General features: G+C 33.0%; 2 protein-coding genes across 10 annotated transcripts in view; one reads left to right on the top strand and one right to left on the bottom strand.

Moving 5' to 3' along the window:
• LOC139484692 (calcium uptake protein 3, mitochondrial-like) overlaps nucleotides 1-9,911 on the top strand; it is a 79,640-nt gene extending 69,729 nt beyond the window's left edge. For 8 of the 9 annotated variants that reach the window (XM_071268562.1, XM_071268563.1, XM_071268560.1 and 5 more), the window contains 2 exons: nucleotides 6,174-6,331; nucleotides 8,622-9,911. In XM_071268562.1, the coding sequence (XP_071124663.1) occupies nucleotides 6,174-6,331; nucleotides 8,622-8,696 (233 nt within the window). In that variant the 3' untranslated portion in view covers nucleotides 8,697-9,911. Of the gene's footprint in view, nucleotides 1-6,147; nucleotides 6,332-8,621 lie in introns of all 9 variants that reach the window. The other variant, XR_011655137.1, reaches the window with a different exon arrangement.
• Nucleotides 9,912-17,242: 7,331 nt separating this feature from the next.
• LOC139486707 (ankyrin homolog) lies at nucleotides 17,243-17,659 on the bottom strand. The gene has a single exon (XM_071271629.1). It carries the CDS (start codon nucleotides 17,657-17,659, stop codon nucleotides 17,243-17,245), a length of 417 nt encoding a protein of 138 aa, XP_071127730.1.
• Between the last annotated feature and the right edge of the window lie 409 nt (nucleotides 17,660-18,068).

Here is an 18,068-nt window from a genome sequence, read left to right as displayed (position 1 = left end):
GTAACAATAACTTAGATGACTTTACAATAGCCATGAAGATGTACACATACGCTGATAAGTCTGTGTCAGAAGGTAACAATAACTTGGATGACTTTACAATAGCCATGAAGATGTACACATACGCTGATAAGTCTGTGTCAGAAGGTAACAATAACTTAGATGACTTTACAATAGCCATGAAGATGTACACATACGCTGATAAGTCTGTGTCAGAAGGTAACAATAACTTGGATGACTTTACAATAGCCATGAAGATGTACACATACGCTGATAAGTCTGTGTCAGAAGGTAGCAATAACTTAGATGACTTTACAATAGCCATGAAGATGTACACATACGCTGATAAGTCTGTGTCAGAAGGTAACAATAACTTGGATGACTTTACAATAGCCATGAAGATGTACACATACGCTGATAAGTCTGTGTCAGAAGGTAACAATAACTTAGATGACTTTACAATAGCCATGAAGATGTACACATATGCTGATAAGTCTGTGTCAGAAGGTAACAATAACTTAGATGACTTTACAATAGCCATGAAGATGTACACATACGCTGATAAGTCTGTGTCAGAAGGTAACAATAACTTAGATGACTTTACAATAGCCATGAAGATGTACACATACGCTGATAAATCTGTGTCAGAAGGTAACACTAACTTAGATGACTTTACAATAGCCATGAAGATGTACACATACGCTGATAAGTCTGTGTCAGAAGGTAACAATAACTTAGATGACTTTACAATAGCCATGAAGATGTACACATACGCTGATAAATCTGTGTCAGAAGGTAACAATAACTTGGATGACTTTACAATAGCCATGAAGATGTACACATACGCTGATAAATCTGTGTCAGAAGGTAACAATAACTTAGATGACTTTACAATAGCCATGAAGATGTACACATACGCTGATAAATCTGTGTCAGAAGGTAACAATAACTTAGATGACTTTACAATAGCCATGAAGATGTACACATACGCTGATAAGTCTGTGTCAGAAGGTAACAATAACTTAGATGACTTTACAATAGCCATGAAGATGTACACATACGCTGATAAGTCTGTGTCAGAAGGTAACAATAACTTGGATGACTTTACAATAGCCATGAAGATGTACACATACGCTGATAAATCTGTGTCAGAAGGTAACAATAACTTAGATGACTTTACAATAGCCATGAAGATGTACACATACGCTGATAAGTCTGTGTCAGAAGGTAACAATAACTTGGATGACTTTACAATAGCCATGAAGATGTACACATACGCTGATAAGTCTGTGTCAGAAGGTAACAATAACTTAGATGACTTTACAATAGCCATGAAGATGTACACATACGCTGATAAATCTGTGTCAGAAGGTAACAATAACTTAGATGACTTTACAATAGCCATGAAGATGTACACATACGCTGATAAATCTGTGTCAGAAGGTAACAATAACTTGGATGACTTTACAATAGCCATGAAGATGTACACATACGCTGATAAATCTGTGTCAGAAGGTAACAATAACTTAGATGACTTTACAATAGCCATGAAGATGTACACATACGCTGATAAGTCTGTGTCAGAAGGTAACAATAACTTAGATGACTTTACAATAGCCATGAAGATGTACACATACGCTGATAAGTCTGTGTCAGAAGGTAACAATAACTTAGATGACTTTATAATAGCCATGAAGATGTACACATACGCTGATAAGTCTGTGTCAGAAGGTAACAATAACTTAGATGACTTTACAATAGCCATGAAGATGTACACATACGCTGATAAGTCTGTGTCAGAAGGTAACAATAACTTAGATGACTTTACAATAGCCATGAAGATGTACACATACGCTGATAAATCTGTGTCAGAAGGTAACAATAACTTGGATGACTTTACAATAGCCATGAAGATGTACACATACGCTGATAAATCTGTGTCAGAAGGTAACAATAACTCAGATGACTTTACAATAGCCATGAAGATGTACACATACGCTGATAAATCTGTGTCAGAAGGTAACACTAACTTAGATGACTTTACAATAGCCATGAAGATGTACACATACGCTGATAAGTCTGTGTCAGAAGGTAACAATAACTTGGATGACTTTACAATAGCCATGAAGATGTACACATACGCTGATAAGTCTGTGTCAGAAGGTAACAATAACTTGGATGACTTTACAATAGCCATGAAGATGTACACATACGCTGATAAGTCTGTGTCAGAAGGTAACAATAACTTGGATGACTTTACAATAGCCATGAAGATGTACACATACGTTGATAAGTCTGTGTCAGAAGGTAACAATAACTTAGATGACTTTACAATAGCCATGAAGATGTACACATACGCTGATAAGTCTGTGTCAGAAGGTAACAATAACTTGGATGACTTTACAATAGCCATGAAGATGTACACATACGTTGATAAGTCTGTGTCAGAAGGTAACAATAACTTAGATGACTTTACAATAGCCATGAAGATGTACACATACGCTGATAAGTCTGTGTCAGAAGGTAACAATAACTTGGATGACTTTACAATAGCCATGAAGATGTACACATACGCTGATAAGTCTGTGTCAGAAGGTAACAATAACTTAGATGACTTTACAATAGCCATGAAGATGTACACATATGCTGATAAGTCTGTGTCAGAAGGTAACAATAACTTGGATGACTTTACAATAGCCATGAAGATGTACACATACGCTGATAAGTCTGTATCAGAAGGTAACAATAACTTAGATGACTTTACAATAGCCATGAAGATGTACACATACGCTGATAAATCTGTGTCAGAAGGTAACAATAACTTGGATGACTTTACAATAGCCATGAAGATGTACACATACGCTGATAAGTCTGTGTCAGAAGGTAACACTAACTTAGATGACTTTACAATAGCCATGAAGATGTACACATAGGCTGATAAGTCTGTGTCAGAAGGTAACAATAACTTAGATGACTTTACAATAGCCATGAAGATGTACACATACGCTGATAAGTCTGTGTCAGAAGGTAACAATAACTTGGATGACTTTACAATAGCCATGAAGATGTACACATACGCTGATAAGTCTGTGTCAGAAGGTAACAATAACTTAGATGACTTTACAATAGCCATGAAGATGTACACATACGCTGATAAGTCTGTGTCAGAAGGTAACAATAACTTGGATGACTTTACAATAGCCATGAAGATGTACACATACGCTGATAAGTCTGTGTCAGAAGGTAACAATAACTTAGATGACTTTACAATAGCCATGAAGATGTACACATACGCTGATAAATCTGTGTCAGAAGGTAACAATAACTTAGATGACTTTACAATAGCCATGAAGATGTACACATACGCTGATAAATCTGTGTCAGAAGGTAACACTAACTTAGATGACTTTACAATAGCCATGAAGATGTACACATACGCTGATAAGTCTGTGTCAGAAGGTAACAATAACTTAGATGACTTTACAATAGCCATGAAGATGTACACATACGCTGATAAGTCTGTGTCAGAAGGTAACACTAACTTGGATGACTTTACAATAGCCATGAAGATGTACACATACGCTGATAAGTCTGTGTCAGAAGGTAACAATAACTTAGATGACTTTACAATAGCCATGAAGATGTACACATACGCTGATAAGTCTGTGTCAGAAGGTAACAATAACTTGGATGACTTTACAATAGCCATGAAGATGTACACATACGCTGATAAATCTGTGTCAGAAGGTAACAATAACTTAGATGACTTTACAATAGCCATGAAGATGTACACATACGCTGATAAGTCTGTGTCAGAAGGTAACAATAACTTAGATGACTTTACAATAGCCATGAAGATGTACACATACGCTGATAAGTCTGTGTCAGAAGGTAACAATAACTTAGATGACTTTACAATAGCCATGAAGATGTACACATACGCTGATAAGTCTGTGTCAGAAGGTAACAATAACTTAGATGACTTTACAATAGCCATGAAGATGTACACATACGCTGATAAGTCTGTGTCAGAAGGTAACAATAACTTGGATGACTTTACAATAGCCATGAAGATGTACACATATGCTGATAAATCTGTGTCAGAAGGTAACAATAACTTGGATGACTTTACAATAGCCATGAAGATGTACACATACGCTGATAAGTCTGTGTCAGAAGGTAACAATAACTTAGATGACTTTACAATAGCCATGAAGATGTACACATACGCTGATAAGTCTGTGTCAGAAGGTAACAATAACTTGGATGACTTTACAATAGCCATGAAGATGTACACATACGCTGATAAATCTGTGTCCGAAGGTAACAATAACTTAGATGACTTTACAATAGCCATGAAGATGACTTTACAATAGCCATGAAGATGTACACATACGCTGATATATCTGTGTCCGAAGGTAACAATAACTTGGATGACTTTACAATAGCCATGAAGATGTACACATACGCTGACAAATCTGTGTCAGAAGGTAACAATAACTTAGATGACTTTACAATAGCCATGAAGATGTACACATACGCTATAAAACTTACAATTAATTTGGATTGTAGGTAATACTGAAATGTGTAGAAAGCAGCAGATTCTGATGGTAAATTATAATTCGTAATTATTATGGATTCATGTTGATGTTTTGGTCATAGTGCAGTGAGTGATGTTTTTATGCCCCACGAACGATAGTAGAGGGGCATTATGTTTTCTGGTCTGTGCATCCCTCCATCTGTCCGTTCGTCTGTCTGTTCGTCCGTCCTTTTCATCTGTTTGTCCCGCTTCAGGTTAAAGTTTTTGGTCAAGGTAGATTTTGATGAAGCTGAATTCCAATCAACTTGAAACTTCGTACACATGTTTCTTATGAAATAATCTTTCTAATTTTAAAGCCAAATTAGACTTTTGACCCCAATTTCACGGTCCAATGAACAAAGAAATTGATAGTGCATGTTCAGGTTAAAGTTTTTGGTCAAGGTAGTTTTTAATGAAGCTGAAGTGTAATCGACTTGAACCTTAGTACATATGTTCCTTATGATATGATCTTTCTAATTTTACAGCCAGATAAGATTTTTACCAAATTTCACAGTCCATTGAGCATGGAAAATGATTATGCGAGTGGGGCATCCATGTACTTTAGACACAGTCTTGTTAAATGCCTGATATCTGTAACATTCTGGGCTGCAAAAAAAATAAAGAAAAATAAGTCTTTAACAGGCTGTGTTTTACAAAGTTTTATGATTATATTGCTAAGAATTTATAGGTTTGATAAGGTTAACCATTTCTCATTAGACAATTGACCAAACTTGATAAACGGATCAGCTTTGTGACTTCACAGAATATTCTATCTAATAAATAATTCGAGTTTCAACCAGTGTTTTTAACAACTTCAAGTTGATATGAACCCCATGACCAGGTTTAAAACCACAAGGATTTGAAATAAGAAGCTCTAGTAAAGTCAATTATTTTTATTATTTTAGCAGCCAACACAATATTTACCTGTTTGTAACCTTTTTAAAGATTTTTGATGGACTAATGTTATTGTCTCTTATACACATTCACCAATTCCCAATTTTCATTCTTAATTTTATTCCATTGACAATGTTCCCTACACCTTCTAAGAAGTGAAGGTTGTTGTTTTAGATTGTCAAACATTAATACCAAGAACTATTTCACCCACCACTGATAAAGTCTGTGGTTCAAACGACTTATCATGTACAGTGTGTGGTTTTGCGGGTTTTTACAAGATAAATATTAATTCAATATGTCAGTTTTACTTCCAATGTATAAAAATTCATATAAACAGTATCCAACTTATTCTTGATGGTGTATTTTACTAAGTTAGGCATTTCAAGCAGTGATTTATTTTTGTGATTGACCAATTTTGTTTAGGTACTCATATATATGTGAATGCTATAATTTCAGAAAATAATGTGGGCATTTATAATTTCAAATCCTTCACTTTTGGCAAAAATTGAAATCTAATATTTAAAGGTGCAATAATTTTGAAAATCACTACTGAAATTTTAAATGCAAGTTTGTATTATTAATGTCGATGATATTGTGAAATAGATGTAATTGCAGTTTTTTGGGGAACGTGTTAAAGAGACAACTTACTATTATTTTGTTAGTTATCATGGTTATAGATTTTTTTTTTTTATCACATTTACAGAGGACTTCCAGAGGGCTGTTATGGTGTGTACTGGTCAAACATTAAGTACACATTTGGTCAAGACTGTGTTCCAGATTTTTGATTCTGATGGAGATGGACATCTTAGTCATAAGGAATTTATTTCTATTATGAAAGACAGATTACATAGAGGATCAAGGGTAAGGATTATCTCTGTTTACATTTGAATTGTGTGCATTTTTTTTTTTTGGCAACTCATACTTAACTGATCTTGTAATAGACTTCCTGTTCAAATTTAATTAGCCAAATTGAGTCTTTTTAATTTAACTTTTGATAGTGTTTTATATTTCAACATTGTACTATCTGATTAAAACTCAGATTTTGTATCTAAGCTTTGCTTACAATGATCTGACAAAACTTTGTTCTACCTCTGTTGAGGATCAGGTCATTTTGTCATATTGATACTCTTTTCATTATTGACTTTAAACTTTCCAACTATAGGCTAGACAATTTCTCGTTGGAAAACTAATTATAATATTAGACTGTTATAGAAATTTGTATCGCTCCCTATGAATTTTACGAACCTTAAAGGCTTGATTAGTGGGCCTTGGCCAAGTTATGAATAGTGATCTTCAAAAATAAGAAATCTGAAATTCCAATGGCTGATGTAATAATTACCTGAACAGAAAATAGAACAAACGATTTCAGATCCTCGTAAACAAAGCGTGGATGCAAGATCTGTAATTCAATAAAATTGAACATAAACACAAATACCGTGATCCCTGTTATACATCATTTCACAGCTTTTACTGTGGCATGACTTATTCTTAATAAACTCCATTCAGTTTATTCCTTTTTATAACAGGTTTATACTAAATGTGTGTTGTGACACTGAGCATGGTTGCACCATTATACAAAAAGTTCTGTCTTCAAATCTTGTCCGAAGTAGTATTATCATAGTTTGATTTTTAGAATTTGATCAATAATTTCTGATTGCAATATTTCTGTGTTACAGTTTTTAAGAGATGCTGTTTATTTATAAATTATAATATAGAAATTAAAACCAAAGTAAAGCAGAAGAAAGTGATTTTGAATAAATATAAACAATTCGTTAACATTGTCTTTCTGAAACATTATTTGAAGACAGACTTGTTTGATCTTGATAACATTGACACATTGTTTTTCTCCCCTCAGAAATACAAGGTAATATAATTGTCTCATTCCATGTTATGTTATAGTTGATGAAAACTTGTTACACATTTTCTAAAGTAAATATTGATGGATGTATACATTGTATTGATAATTTGAATCTTGTCATCATCTTTGTAATACTATTCAAGATTTGCATTTGATCGGCTGTACAATCTTTAGCAGAACATGTAGAATAGCTATGTTTATTTTTACAAGCATATGGGCCAGGTGATGAACTGCCGTAGATGCTGTGTTAACTTTCAAAAATATTATTCAATAAAGATAATAAACTGAGCATTACAATAAAATGAAAAGTTGTGATTCAAAGTTGATAAAGATATTAGTAACTGTAGTAAAAATATCTAAATATGCAACCATCAATACATAATTAACTTGTGTCACATTTACAAGCACACTTCACTTGTACTGCTAATTAGGTCATGTAGGTGTAAAGTACTATTAAAACCACTTAGTACAAACAGAGTACATTTAAAAAGTTGTACAAGTTTTCATTGTTTCACATAGTTTTGTTTTGCCTTAGCTTTTGTTTTATTTTATTTGAATGTTCATACAATAAATAACCGTAGAAATAAAATGGAAATAGTTGTTTGTACAAATGTGCTGCATGATTTGTTAATACATGTTTACACATGGTATATATTTTTTGTTTATGTATATCAGAATGGTTACCCTGTACAATGTTATTCAGTTTCTATATATATACAGCATGTTTAATCATCATTTTGTAAATTAGTAAAACATTGCTTTTATCAGTAGGTGACAAAAATAAACTGGGCAAATGAGCATAGATTAACAATATTCAATCATTTATATATTATTCTATATCCGGTAATTTTTTTTTAGTTGAAACCTGTGGTAGCTTTTAGTTCATTTTTTTTCTCACAATATACAGGATTTTTTTTCTCATAATATACAAGTTTTTTTCAGATTATATAGTATATTGTCAGCTTGTTCAAATCCAATACAAATGAATTTAAATCTGTGGAGCAAAGTGTATTTATTTTAATACATGATATTTATAACTTTTGGAATGGAAACAATTACCAGTTTCAAATAAACAGATGTGGTGTTATGGCCAATGAGACAGTCATGTAAGATGAAGCAGACTTTTACAAATAAAGGTCACTGTAGAGTTTTCAACAAATAATAAAAGCCATAACAGGGATATTACTACTATAGGAGTACATACAAACATGACTTAACATTCCAGTGGTTTTCTATATTTAAACTCACTAACTTTCTTTCCTCTTGAATATACATTGTGTTCTCTATTTTCAGTCCCACCTGATGCATACACAGGACACATGGAGCACCTATAAAACTTGTATCAAGAACGAGATGAAATCTTACTGATGATTGATGAGTAACTAGTAGTTTGAATGGAAACTAGAGAAGGAGCAGAGAGAACCCAAATTATAGAACTATTATTACATAGATTTCTACAAAATGTCCCATTGAGGGGGAATAAATAGAGATTTTGAATGTGTATGGTATATTTTACATAGATTTCTATGACAGGATATTTAGTACAAACAGATATATTAAGAATCCATTTAAAACATGATATCATATATGTAAGAAATCTCAATATAGCAGACAATGTGATAATGTTACAAATAGTTGTAACTTCTTTCAGTTTGACATGTTATAATTATATATGGCTGCCTGAGTTTGATTCTTCTTCCTTTAAAGATAATTAGATCTGAAATAAGCTAAAAGAACTGTATCTTATGGCATTTATCAGAAGTCCATAAATAGCCATTTGTTACGAGTAACTGTTCATTTATTTATATGTTTGTCAGTATATTGAGTTATTTGTCCTAACTCTCTTTCCGTACAGGCTTGTATTGTATGATTTCTCAGATTCATATTCTGAAAGCTTTAATTTATTTTTTTGCCACTACCTGTTTAATTTTTAATTAAGCATATCATAATTTGTTACCAGGAAATTTGCTTTGTTTTGGCTTACTAGTTTGATAGTGAATATGCAAAATCACCTTGCTTTCAATTTCGAAAAACTTTCTGAAAGTTAGGACATAATGAGATTTTGTGTGAGTAAAATGATCAGAAAATATGAATATACCCTTAGGCTTAAGATCTTAGCCATATTATGAACTATCAAAAACTGTTTTTTAACAAGAAAAAACCCACTATGTATCAAAACCATACCCTTAGAAATTAAAATAGTTTATCAGTTTTGAAACTAGTCTTACCGAAATCCTTTAACCGGTTTAACTGTTATTTATGTTAGTGCTGGTACTTTTATACGTATACTCACTATCCTTGTCATTGTAGTTTAATATCCTGATAGATGGAATTAGATAATTTATGTCATATCTTAACTATATTTATAAACAAAAACTTGATTTGAATATGTTTATGTATGTGTTTGTATTTTTCTATTGGTCTTTATAAATGTAGCTATTTCCAGTGGGATTTGTTCAAAATAACAAACACAGCAATTAGGAAAGTTTTATGTGTTATTATTTAAGTTTATATGATATACGTTTTTATTGTTAATTCTGAATGATATTTTACAAAGTTTTTTTAAATAAAATATTTCTTATATGTATATCTTTTTTTTAAGCCTAATAGGCTCTTTTACAGTATTTTTTGGGCCAAATAAGGGCCTTATTGTCCCTACTCCTTTCTTGACATAATTTTTTATGATTTTGGGAATGCTTAAAAAAAAAGTTTTTTGATATGCAGATGTCTCTCTTATATTGAGTAAAACAAAACCTATATTTGGAATATTGTTTCCTTAAATGGACAACTTTGTCTGTCAAACAGGATTCACCTGACCTTGACCACATTTCATGGATCTGTAATCAAGGTTTAAGTTTAATTGGTTAATATAAAAAAGAAGATGTGGTATGATTGCAAATGAGACACAGAAATTAAAAACAATTAGTTACTGTATGGTCTTTAACAACGAGCAAAGTTCATACCGCATATATATGTAGGACTCTAAAGTGCGATGGTACTCTAAAGTGTGATGGTCACGCTAAAGTACGATGGTCTACGCTAAAGTGCGATGGTGTCAGACGCTAAAGTGCGATTGTTGTTTGTTTTTTGAGTGCGATCAGAAATCACGGTAAATTGCGATGGTATGACACGCTAAAGTCCGATGGTGTAACGGGAATGTGGTTCAGGCAATGGTTTTCGTTTTTTACTGAGTTCCTATTACATTTTCGTTTATTGTTTTAATTTTGTGTCAAGTCGTAGTCTTTCTCTTTTGAATTGTTATACACTGGTCATTGTATAACCCTATATAGCTTGTAGCGGCATGGACCAATGCTATATATATAAATACGTTGACGGCCGTATGATTATTAGCTGCATACATGAACAGCATTGGGATTAAATGGAAAGTTTATTCTACATCATCTTATGTTTATTTAAAGTACGATAGTTGTTCAAAAGGTGTAATGGTTACACTGAAGTATTGTTAGTACATCTGGAATGTAGTTGAAGTCGTTTTTTAATTAAATAATATGTTATAAGACAATGCCCCCTGTTAAAGGTCATACTTAAAGTTGCATATTTCAATGACATTAGGTCGGAGATAGATAGTTGTCGTATTGGCAATCATATACACATCTGTTTGTTAGTTTGCTGTCTAATTGACGTATATTCATTATTTAACAGAAATAACAAACCATATAGTATTTTTTTTTGTATTGAATAATTCAATTAGAAAGTGATTGTTTTGATTTAAAGTTATTATACCCCACGCAACGAAGTTGCGCAGGGTATAATGTTTTTGACCCGTCCGTCCGTCCGTCTGTCAGTCCGTCCGTCCGTCAGTCCGTCAGTCCTGTTTCTTGTCATCGCAACTCCTCTCAAACCACACAACAGAATTTCACGAAACCTTTTCAGATAATAAGGACATACTATGTAGTTGTGCATATCGACGGGAAATTGTGATTCAATTTTTTTTCTAGGAGTTACGCCCCTTTGAACTTATTTACTTTAATGTACTACTGCAACAGTTTGTCATCGCAACTCCTCTCAAACCACACAACAGAATTTCACGAAACCTTTTCAGATAATAAGGACATACTATGTAGTTGTGCATATCGACGGGAAATTGCGATTCAATTTTTTTTCTAGGAGTTAAGCCCCTTTGAACTTATTTACTTTAATGTACTACTGCAACAGTTTGTCATCGCAACTCCTCTCAAACCACACAACAGAATTTCACGAAACCTTTTCAGATAATAAGGACATACTATGTAGTTGTGCATATCGACGGGAAATTGCGATTCAATTTTTTTTCTAGGAGTTACGCCCCTTTGAACTTATTTACTTTAATGTACTACTGCAACAGTTTGTCATCGCAACTCCTCTCAAACCACACAACAGAATTTCACGAAACCTTTTCAGATAATAAGGACATACTATGTAGTTGTGCATATCGACAGGAAATTGCGATTCAATTTTTTTTCTAGGAGTTACGCCCCTTTGAACTTATTTACTTTAATGTACTACTGCAACAGTTTGTCATCGCAACTCCTCTCAAACCACACAACAGAATTTCATGAAACTTTGTAGATAATAAGGACATACTATGTATATTGACAGGAAATTATTATTCAATATTTTTTCTTATACAATTTTTTTTCTTATACTTAATTAATTTCTCCAATGACAATGTGGGGACGTGGGGTATGTGAGCGTGCTCACTAAGGTTCTTTAATTTCTACAATTTCACAAATTAAGTTAACCTCTTCCAGCAACGACCAAAAATTCCAGATTGTGCATGCTCATTTGATTTTCTCTTCTCTTCTTTCTTTTCTCGTGTAATAAAAATCCTTAATCTGGACAAACATTCTCGTCATAATGCTTTCGAACGTTGCTAATGTCGATGTATTTGCGGGAAAACGCACTTTAGCGTATCAAACCATCGTATTTTAGCGTAGGCCGTCGCACTTTATCGTGACCATCGCATTTTAGCGTCCCCATCGCACTTTAGAGTCCTACATATATAGTCAGATTAAAAAGGCCCCAAAATGACAATGTAAAACAATTCAAAGGTGAAATACTATCAATGTACAAAAAATGAATGAAAAATAAATATTTAACACAGCGACAAAAGACAACCACTGAATTACATGTTCCTGACTGGGATAGACTCTTACATTCAGAATGTGGTGCAGTTAAACATGTTAGCTATAAAAATCAGTTGAAGAAGGCTCAACTCATCAGATCAAGGCTGTGACACAATAGGCATCAGATCCACAATATTTGGTGTAGGAAATGATTGTAATGTATACATGTCCAACTTGCAGGTTACATCTGACCATGACCTATTTTCAAGGTTCATTGGTCAATAAGTTTAATTTCAGATACTCCTAGAACATGGCAAGTCTGTGTCTGAATTAAAGTAGCTATGCCTTATTCTTAGTATTAGTATTAGTATTGTCATCTGTAAAAGTCATGCTGATTGAAAGATGGAAGTTTCTCTGCTTTCTAAATCTTTCTGTTTGACCCCTCCTGGTATTATTACTACAATAAACTCATTTTCCAAAATTAAAAATGGTATTGAGATGTCAGAAAACAGACTTGTTAAAAGTGTACTATAGTGTTACATACATATTTTACCACTTGAAGAATTCCATCTTGTCCTGATAAAGGAAGGATTGACAGAAGGTTACAGGTGCAACAGACAACTATATGTGACATAATTATACTGAATAAGTAAGGGTATCAGATTCGACCCAGAACTTGCTAATAATTGGAAATATTATTTATGTGGAAAACAAAAGGTACATTAGCATTTTTAGCTAACCTTTCCAAAGGAAATGTGAGCTTTCTGTCATCACTTGACGGCTGTCGTCTTCCGTCAGGTGTAAACTATTTGAAACATCTTCTACGTAACTACTAGAACCGATTCCAACAAAACTTGATCTGAATGATCCTTAGGGTATTTAGGATGACGTTTATGTATTATTATCTGTTTTGTGAAATAAACATGGCCGCCATGGCTAAATATAGAAAGTAGGGGTAAAATGCAGTATTTGGCAAATATATCCCAAAAACTAAAGTATTTAGAGCAAATCTGACTTGAGATGACAGTCTTTGCTAGGTCAAGCTCTATCAGCCCTGAAATTTTAAGAGGAATCAGACAACTCGTTCCTGGGTTGCTGCCCCTAAATTGGTAATTTCAAGAACATTTGCAATTTTTGGTTATTATCTGTAATACTATTATAGACAAAGATAAACTCTAAACAGCAAAGTAAAATCTACAAATATGTTTAATAACCAAAATTGTCAATTGACCTATGAAGGAGTTATTGCTCCTTAATGAAAATTTCACACAATTTGTTCATCCAGTTTGTTTATCAATTTTTTATACGACCGCAAAAATTGAAAAGTTTTTGGTCGTATACTGGTATCACGTTGGCGTCAGCATCGTCGTCGTCGTCCGAATACTTTTGGTTTTTGTACTATAAATCTGTGAAATTTAAACACAAGGTTTATGATCACAAAAGGAAGGTTGGGATTGATTTTGGAAGTTTTGGTCCCAACAGTTTTGGAATAAGGGCCCAAATAAGCATTTTCTTGGTTTTCGCACTATAACTTTAGTTTAAGTAAATAGAAATCTATGAAATTTTGACACAAGGTTTATGACCACAAAAGGAAGGTTGGGATTGATTTTGGGAGTTTTGGTTCCAACTGTTTAGGAATTAGGAGCCAAAAAAAGGGCCCAAATAAGCATTATTCTTGGTTTTCGCACTATAACTTTAGTATAAGTAAATAGAAATCAATGAAATTTAAACACAAGGTTTATGAACACAAAAGGAAGGTTGGGATTGATTTTGGGAGTTGAGATCCCAACAAATTAGGAATTTGGGGCCAAAAAGGGGCAACAGTTTAGGCATAAGGGGCTCAAAGGGTCCAAAATTAAACTCTTTGATTCATCAAAAATTGAAAAATTGGGGTTCTTTCATATGCCGAATCTAACTGTGTATGTAGATTCTTAATTTTTGGTCCTATTTTCAAATTGGTCTACATTAAGGTCCAAAGGGTCCAAAATTGAACTTAGTTTGATTTTAACAAACATTGAATCCTTGGATTTCTTTGATGACTGAATCTTAAAATGTACTAAGATTTTTATTGTAGGCCCAGTTTTCAAGTTGGTTCAAATCGGGGTCCAAAATTAAACTTTGTTTGATTTCATCAAAAATTGAATAATTTGGGTTCTTTGATATGCCAAATCTAACTATGTATGTAGATTCTTAATTTTTGGTCCTGTTTTCAAATTGGTCTACATTAAAGTCCCAAGGGTCCAACATTAAACTAAGTTGATTTTAACAAAAATTCAATTCTTGGGCTTCTTTGATATGCTGAATCTAAACATGTACTTAGATTTTTGATTATGGACCCAGTTTTCAAGTTGGTCCAAATCAAGATCCAAAATTATTATATTAAGTATTGTGCAATATCAAGAAATTTTCAATTGCACAGTATTCAGCAATAGCAAGAAATCTTCAATTGAACAGTATTGTGCAATAGCAAGAAATTTTCAATTGCACAGTATTGTGCAATAGCAAGAAATATCTAATTGCACAATATTGTGCAATATCAAGAAATTTTCAATTGCAGTTATCTTTCTTTGTCCAGAATAGTAGTTGAATCAACTTAAATTGTTTTATACATTATACAATGTATATTCACTTTTACTACCAACTGATAAATTAAAACAATCTTTACCATTCAGTGATAACAAGCACTTTTTTTTACATTTTAATATTTTATGATTTTTTTTTAAATAAGTAGTTATTGTTGCAAACTCCATTAGTAATTTGAATTGAGATAAGTTTTCAACAGCATTGTGAATTGCTCAAAGACAAAAAACAAATTTTAAGTTTATTAGACTACATTCATTCTGTGCCAGAAACCTATGCTGTGTCAACTATTTAATCACAATCCAAATTTAGAGCTTGAATGTTGTGTCCATACTTGCCCAAACCGTTCAGGGTTCAACCTCTTTGGTCGTATAAAGCTTCGCCCTGTGGAGCATCTGGTTCTATCTTCGGATATGAAACTACCTGAATCAATTTGAAGAAGATGAAGAATGATTCTTTAAGTTATCTAGAATAAAGTTTGTGTTTTATTGTCCACAGAAAACATGGTCACCATGGCTAACAAAAGAACATAGGGTAAAATGCAGTTTTTGTCATATATCTCAAAATTGTCAAGTGACCCCTTAAGGAGTTATTTCCCTTTAAAGACAATTTTACAATTGTCCATCCAGTTTGCTTTCTTTAAAAAATATTGTCCTTTAAAACTGCTGTTGCTCAAATCAGTTCCAGCCAAACTGGGACTCAATGAGTTTTCGAGTAAAGTATAAATTTTGTTCTTTATTTCTTTGTATGCCAAGAAACATAGCCACTATGACTAAAATGGAACATATGAGTAAAATGCAGATTGTCTGTAAATAGTAAAAAAAAACACCAGAAAACGTAAATATATTTTCAAAAGTTTGCTTCAGACATTATCTCTAAATGAAAAAAAAAATCCCAAAATACTATGAAGGTTTGACAAAGTATTTGATGTGCAACAAACTTGCAAAGAGTAGTCTCAATGGCAATCTCACTATATCTTCTTTTTATACGATCGCAAAAAAATTTGGGGTCGTATATCGGTATCACGTCGTCGTCGTCGGAAGTTTCCGGACAATAACTTTAGTGTAAATAAATAGAAACCTTTGAAATTTTAACATAAGATTTATAACCACAAAAGGAAGGTTAGGTTTAATTTAGGGGGTTATGGATCTAACAGTTTGGGAATAAGGGACCAACAAGTGTTTCCAGACAATAACGACGCGATACCAATATACGACCGCAACTTTTTTTTATGGTCCTATAAAAACTGCATAATTTCCTTAAAAAAAACCCAATTTAGTGGCAATCAAATGCTCTGTAATTTCAATAGTGTTGCTATAACATGATGTCAATAGAGGAGTATGTCCTTCATCATCAAACTTGTTTATTAAATCCATACCATTTTCTATTATGTTTCTATGACACAAAGAGGGTGTACCTTTGTTCATTTGTAGACTACTTCGTTTTTCATCATCAATTAAAAACTCGATAGTTCCCATATCGTTGTTTTTTTATTGCTTGTGATTCATTGATCTTTTTGAAGCCGAGCAATTGGAGAATATCATGGCTTTCTTCAATTAATGCCCTCTGTAGAATCGATTTTCAATCTAAAGAAACTTGGTTCATATTTGATCCTTTTTCAATGAGCAACGAAGCTATTTCAATGTAATTGTTTTTGCACGCCCACATTAAGGGAGACAACCCATCATTATCTAGTTGATCGATGTTAGCTCCTTTGGTAAGAATATATTTTACTATTTTAAGAATGACTTTAGTATATTAGGGTCAAGTTTATTAAAGTTGTCGTAAGGATTGGTGTATTTCTGTGTCGATGCATAATGCAATTTTACTGTTAATAACACCTTTACGTACAATCAAAAGTGCCGTTTCGCCGTTCTTATTACTTACATTTAAATCAGGTCCGTGATCCATTAAATACGTTGTCAGGTTGTAATTATTTCAATGGATTCCCACCTTCATTGTTAGTTTTATTGAAACAAGCATGGTTTTTGATAAGAGAAGTTGCCAAAATAAGCTGACCTTGAGAGCATAATCCAATCAAGGGAGTTACTCCATAGGCATCTTGACGGTCAATATTAACGTTGCTTTTAATCAAACAATTAACTACACCATAATGTCCTCCTGTACGTGCAAGCATAAATGCTGTTCGATCAAATGTATCTTGAATGTTTGTATCAACCCCTTTTGTAAGTAAAAGTTTTACGATGTCTAGTTTACCACCTTTACATCTTAAACGATGTTAATCCTTCGTCGTTGACTTGGTTAACATCAGCTCCATTTTGTATTAAAATGTCTACAATAACGGTTTGTCCGTAAAAAACACGCCCACATTAATGACGTCCATGCATTTTTATCTCCTGTTTTCATGTTTGCACCTTTATAAATTAAAAAGTCGAACATTTCATGTGAAGAGCGTTTACGGGACTGCATTACTGGTGTCTTTCTTTCGTAATCACATTTGTCTATATCAGCACCATGGTAGAGTAGCAGTTTAGCCATTTGTTTGTTACTACTTGTACATGCCCATATCAATGGAGTTGGACCTTTGTTTGTTCTTTTGTTCATGTCTGCTCCTTTGTCAATAAGGAGTTTTACTGCTGCTTCATGTTTATGTATGCATGCCATAGTCATGCGAGTATTGCCACTTGGATCACGATGATTAATTTTAGCTCCTCTAGATATCATGAAATCTTAAAAATCACAATGACCAGAAGATGCTGCAGCATTCATAGGATGAAAATGTTGATCAAAAACATTATATGTCTTGTCTAATATAAATTCAGCTAAATCCAAGTAACCTTTACAACATACATCATATAATGACGCAACTGCATCAGTTCCATCATCACCCGTTTTATCTTTGATGGAAAATAACTGATTAAGATTGATTTTCTGATTAATTTGGAGAAAATAAATTAATTTCGATCTGTGAGAAAGGTTAAAATGTATACACAACAAAGATAACGCAATCATAAAAACTGCACACTTAAGTGGTTGTTATAACATAATTGTTTGTCCACTTTTGATAAAGATATAGACATATTTAAGATCAAGGTGCAATTATCTTTATCCTAATACAACTATCATTCGACAT

Source organism: Mytilus edulis, chromosome 8 (assembly GCF_963676685.1).
Source record: "Mytilus edulis chromosome 8, xbMytEdul2.2, whole genome shotgun sequence".
In the NCBI taxonomy this organism is placed as follows: domain Eukaryota; kingdom Metazoa; phylum Mollusca; class Bivalvia; order Mytilida; family Mytilidae; genus Mytilus; species Mytilus edulis.
This window is presented reverse-complemented; position numbering and strand designations above follow the sequence as displayed.

What these genes read in the sequence shown, in the direction of transcription:
- LOC139486707 (XM_071271629.1), bottom strand. Translation starts at nt 17,659, where the DNA reads ATGATATCTAGAGGAGCTAAAATTAATCATCGTGATCCAAGTGGCAAT.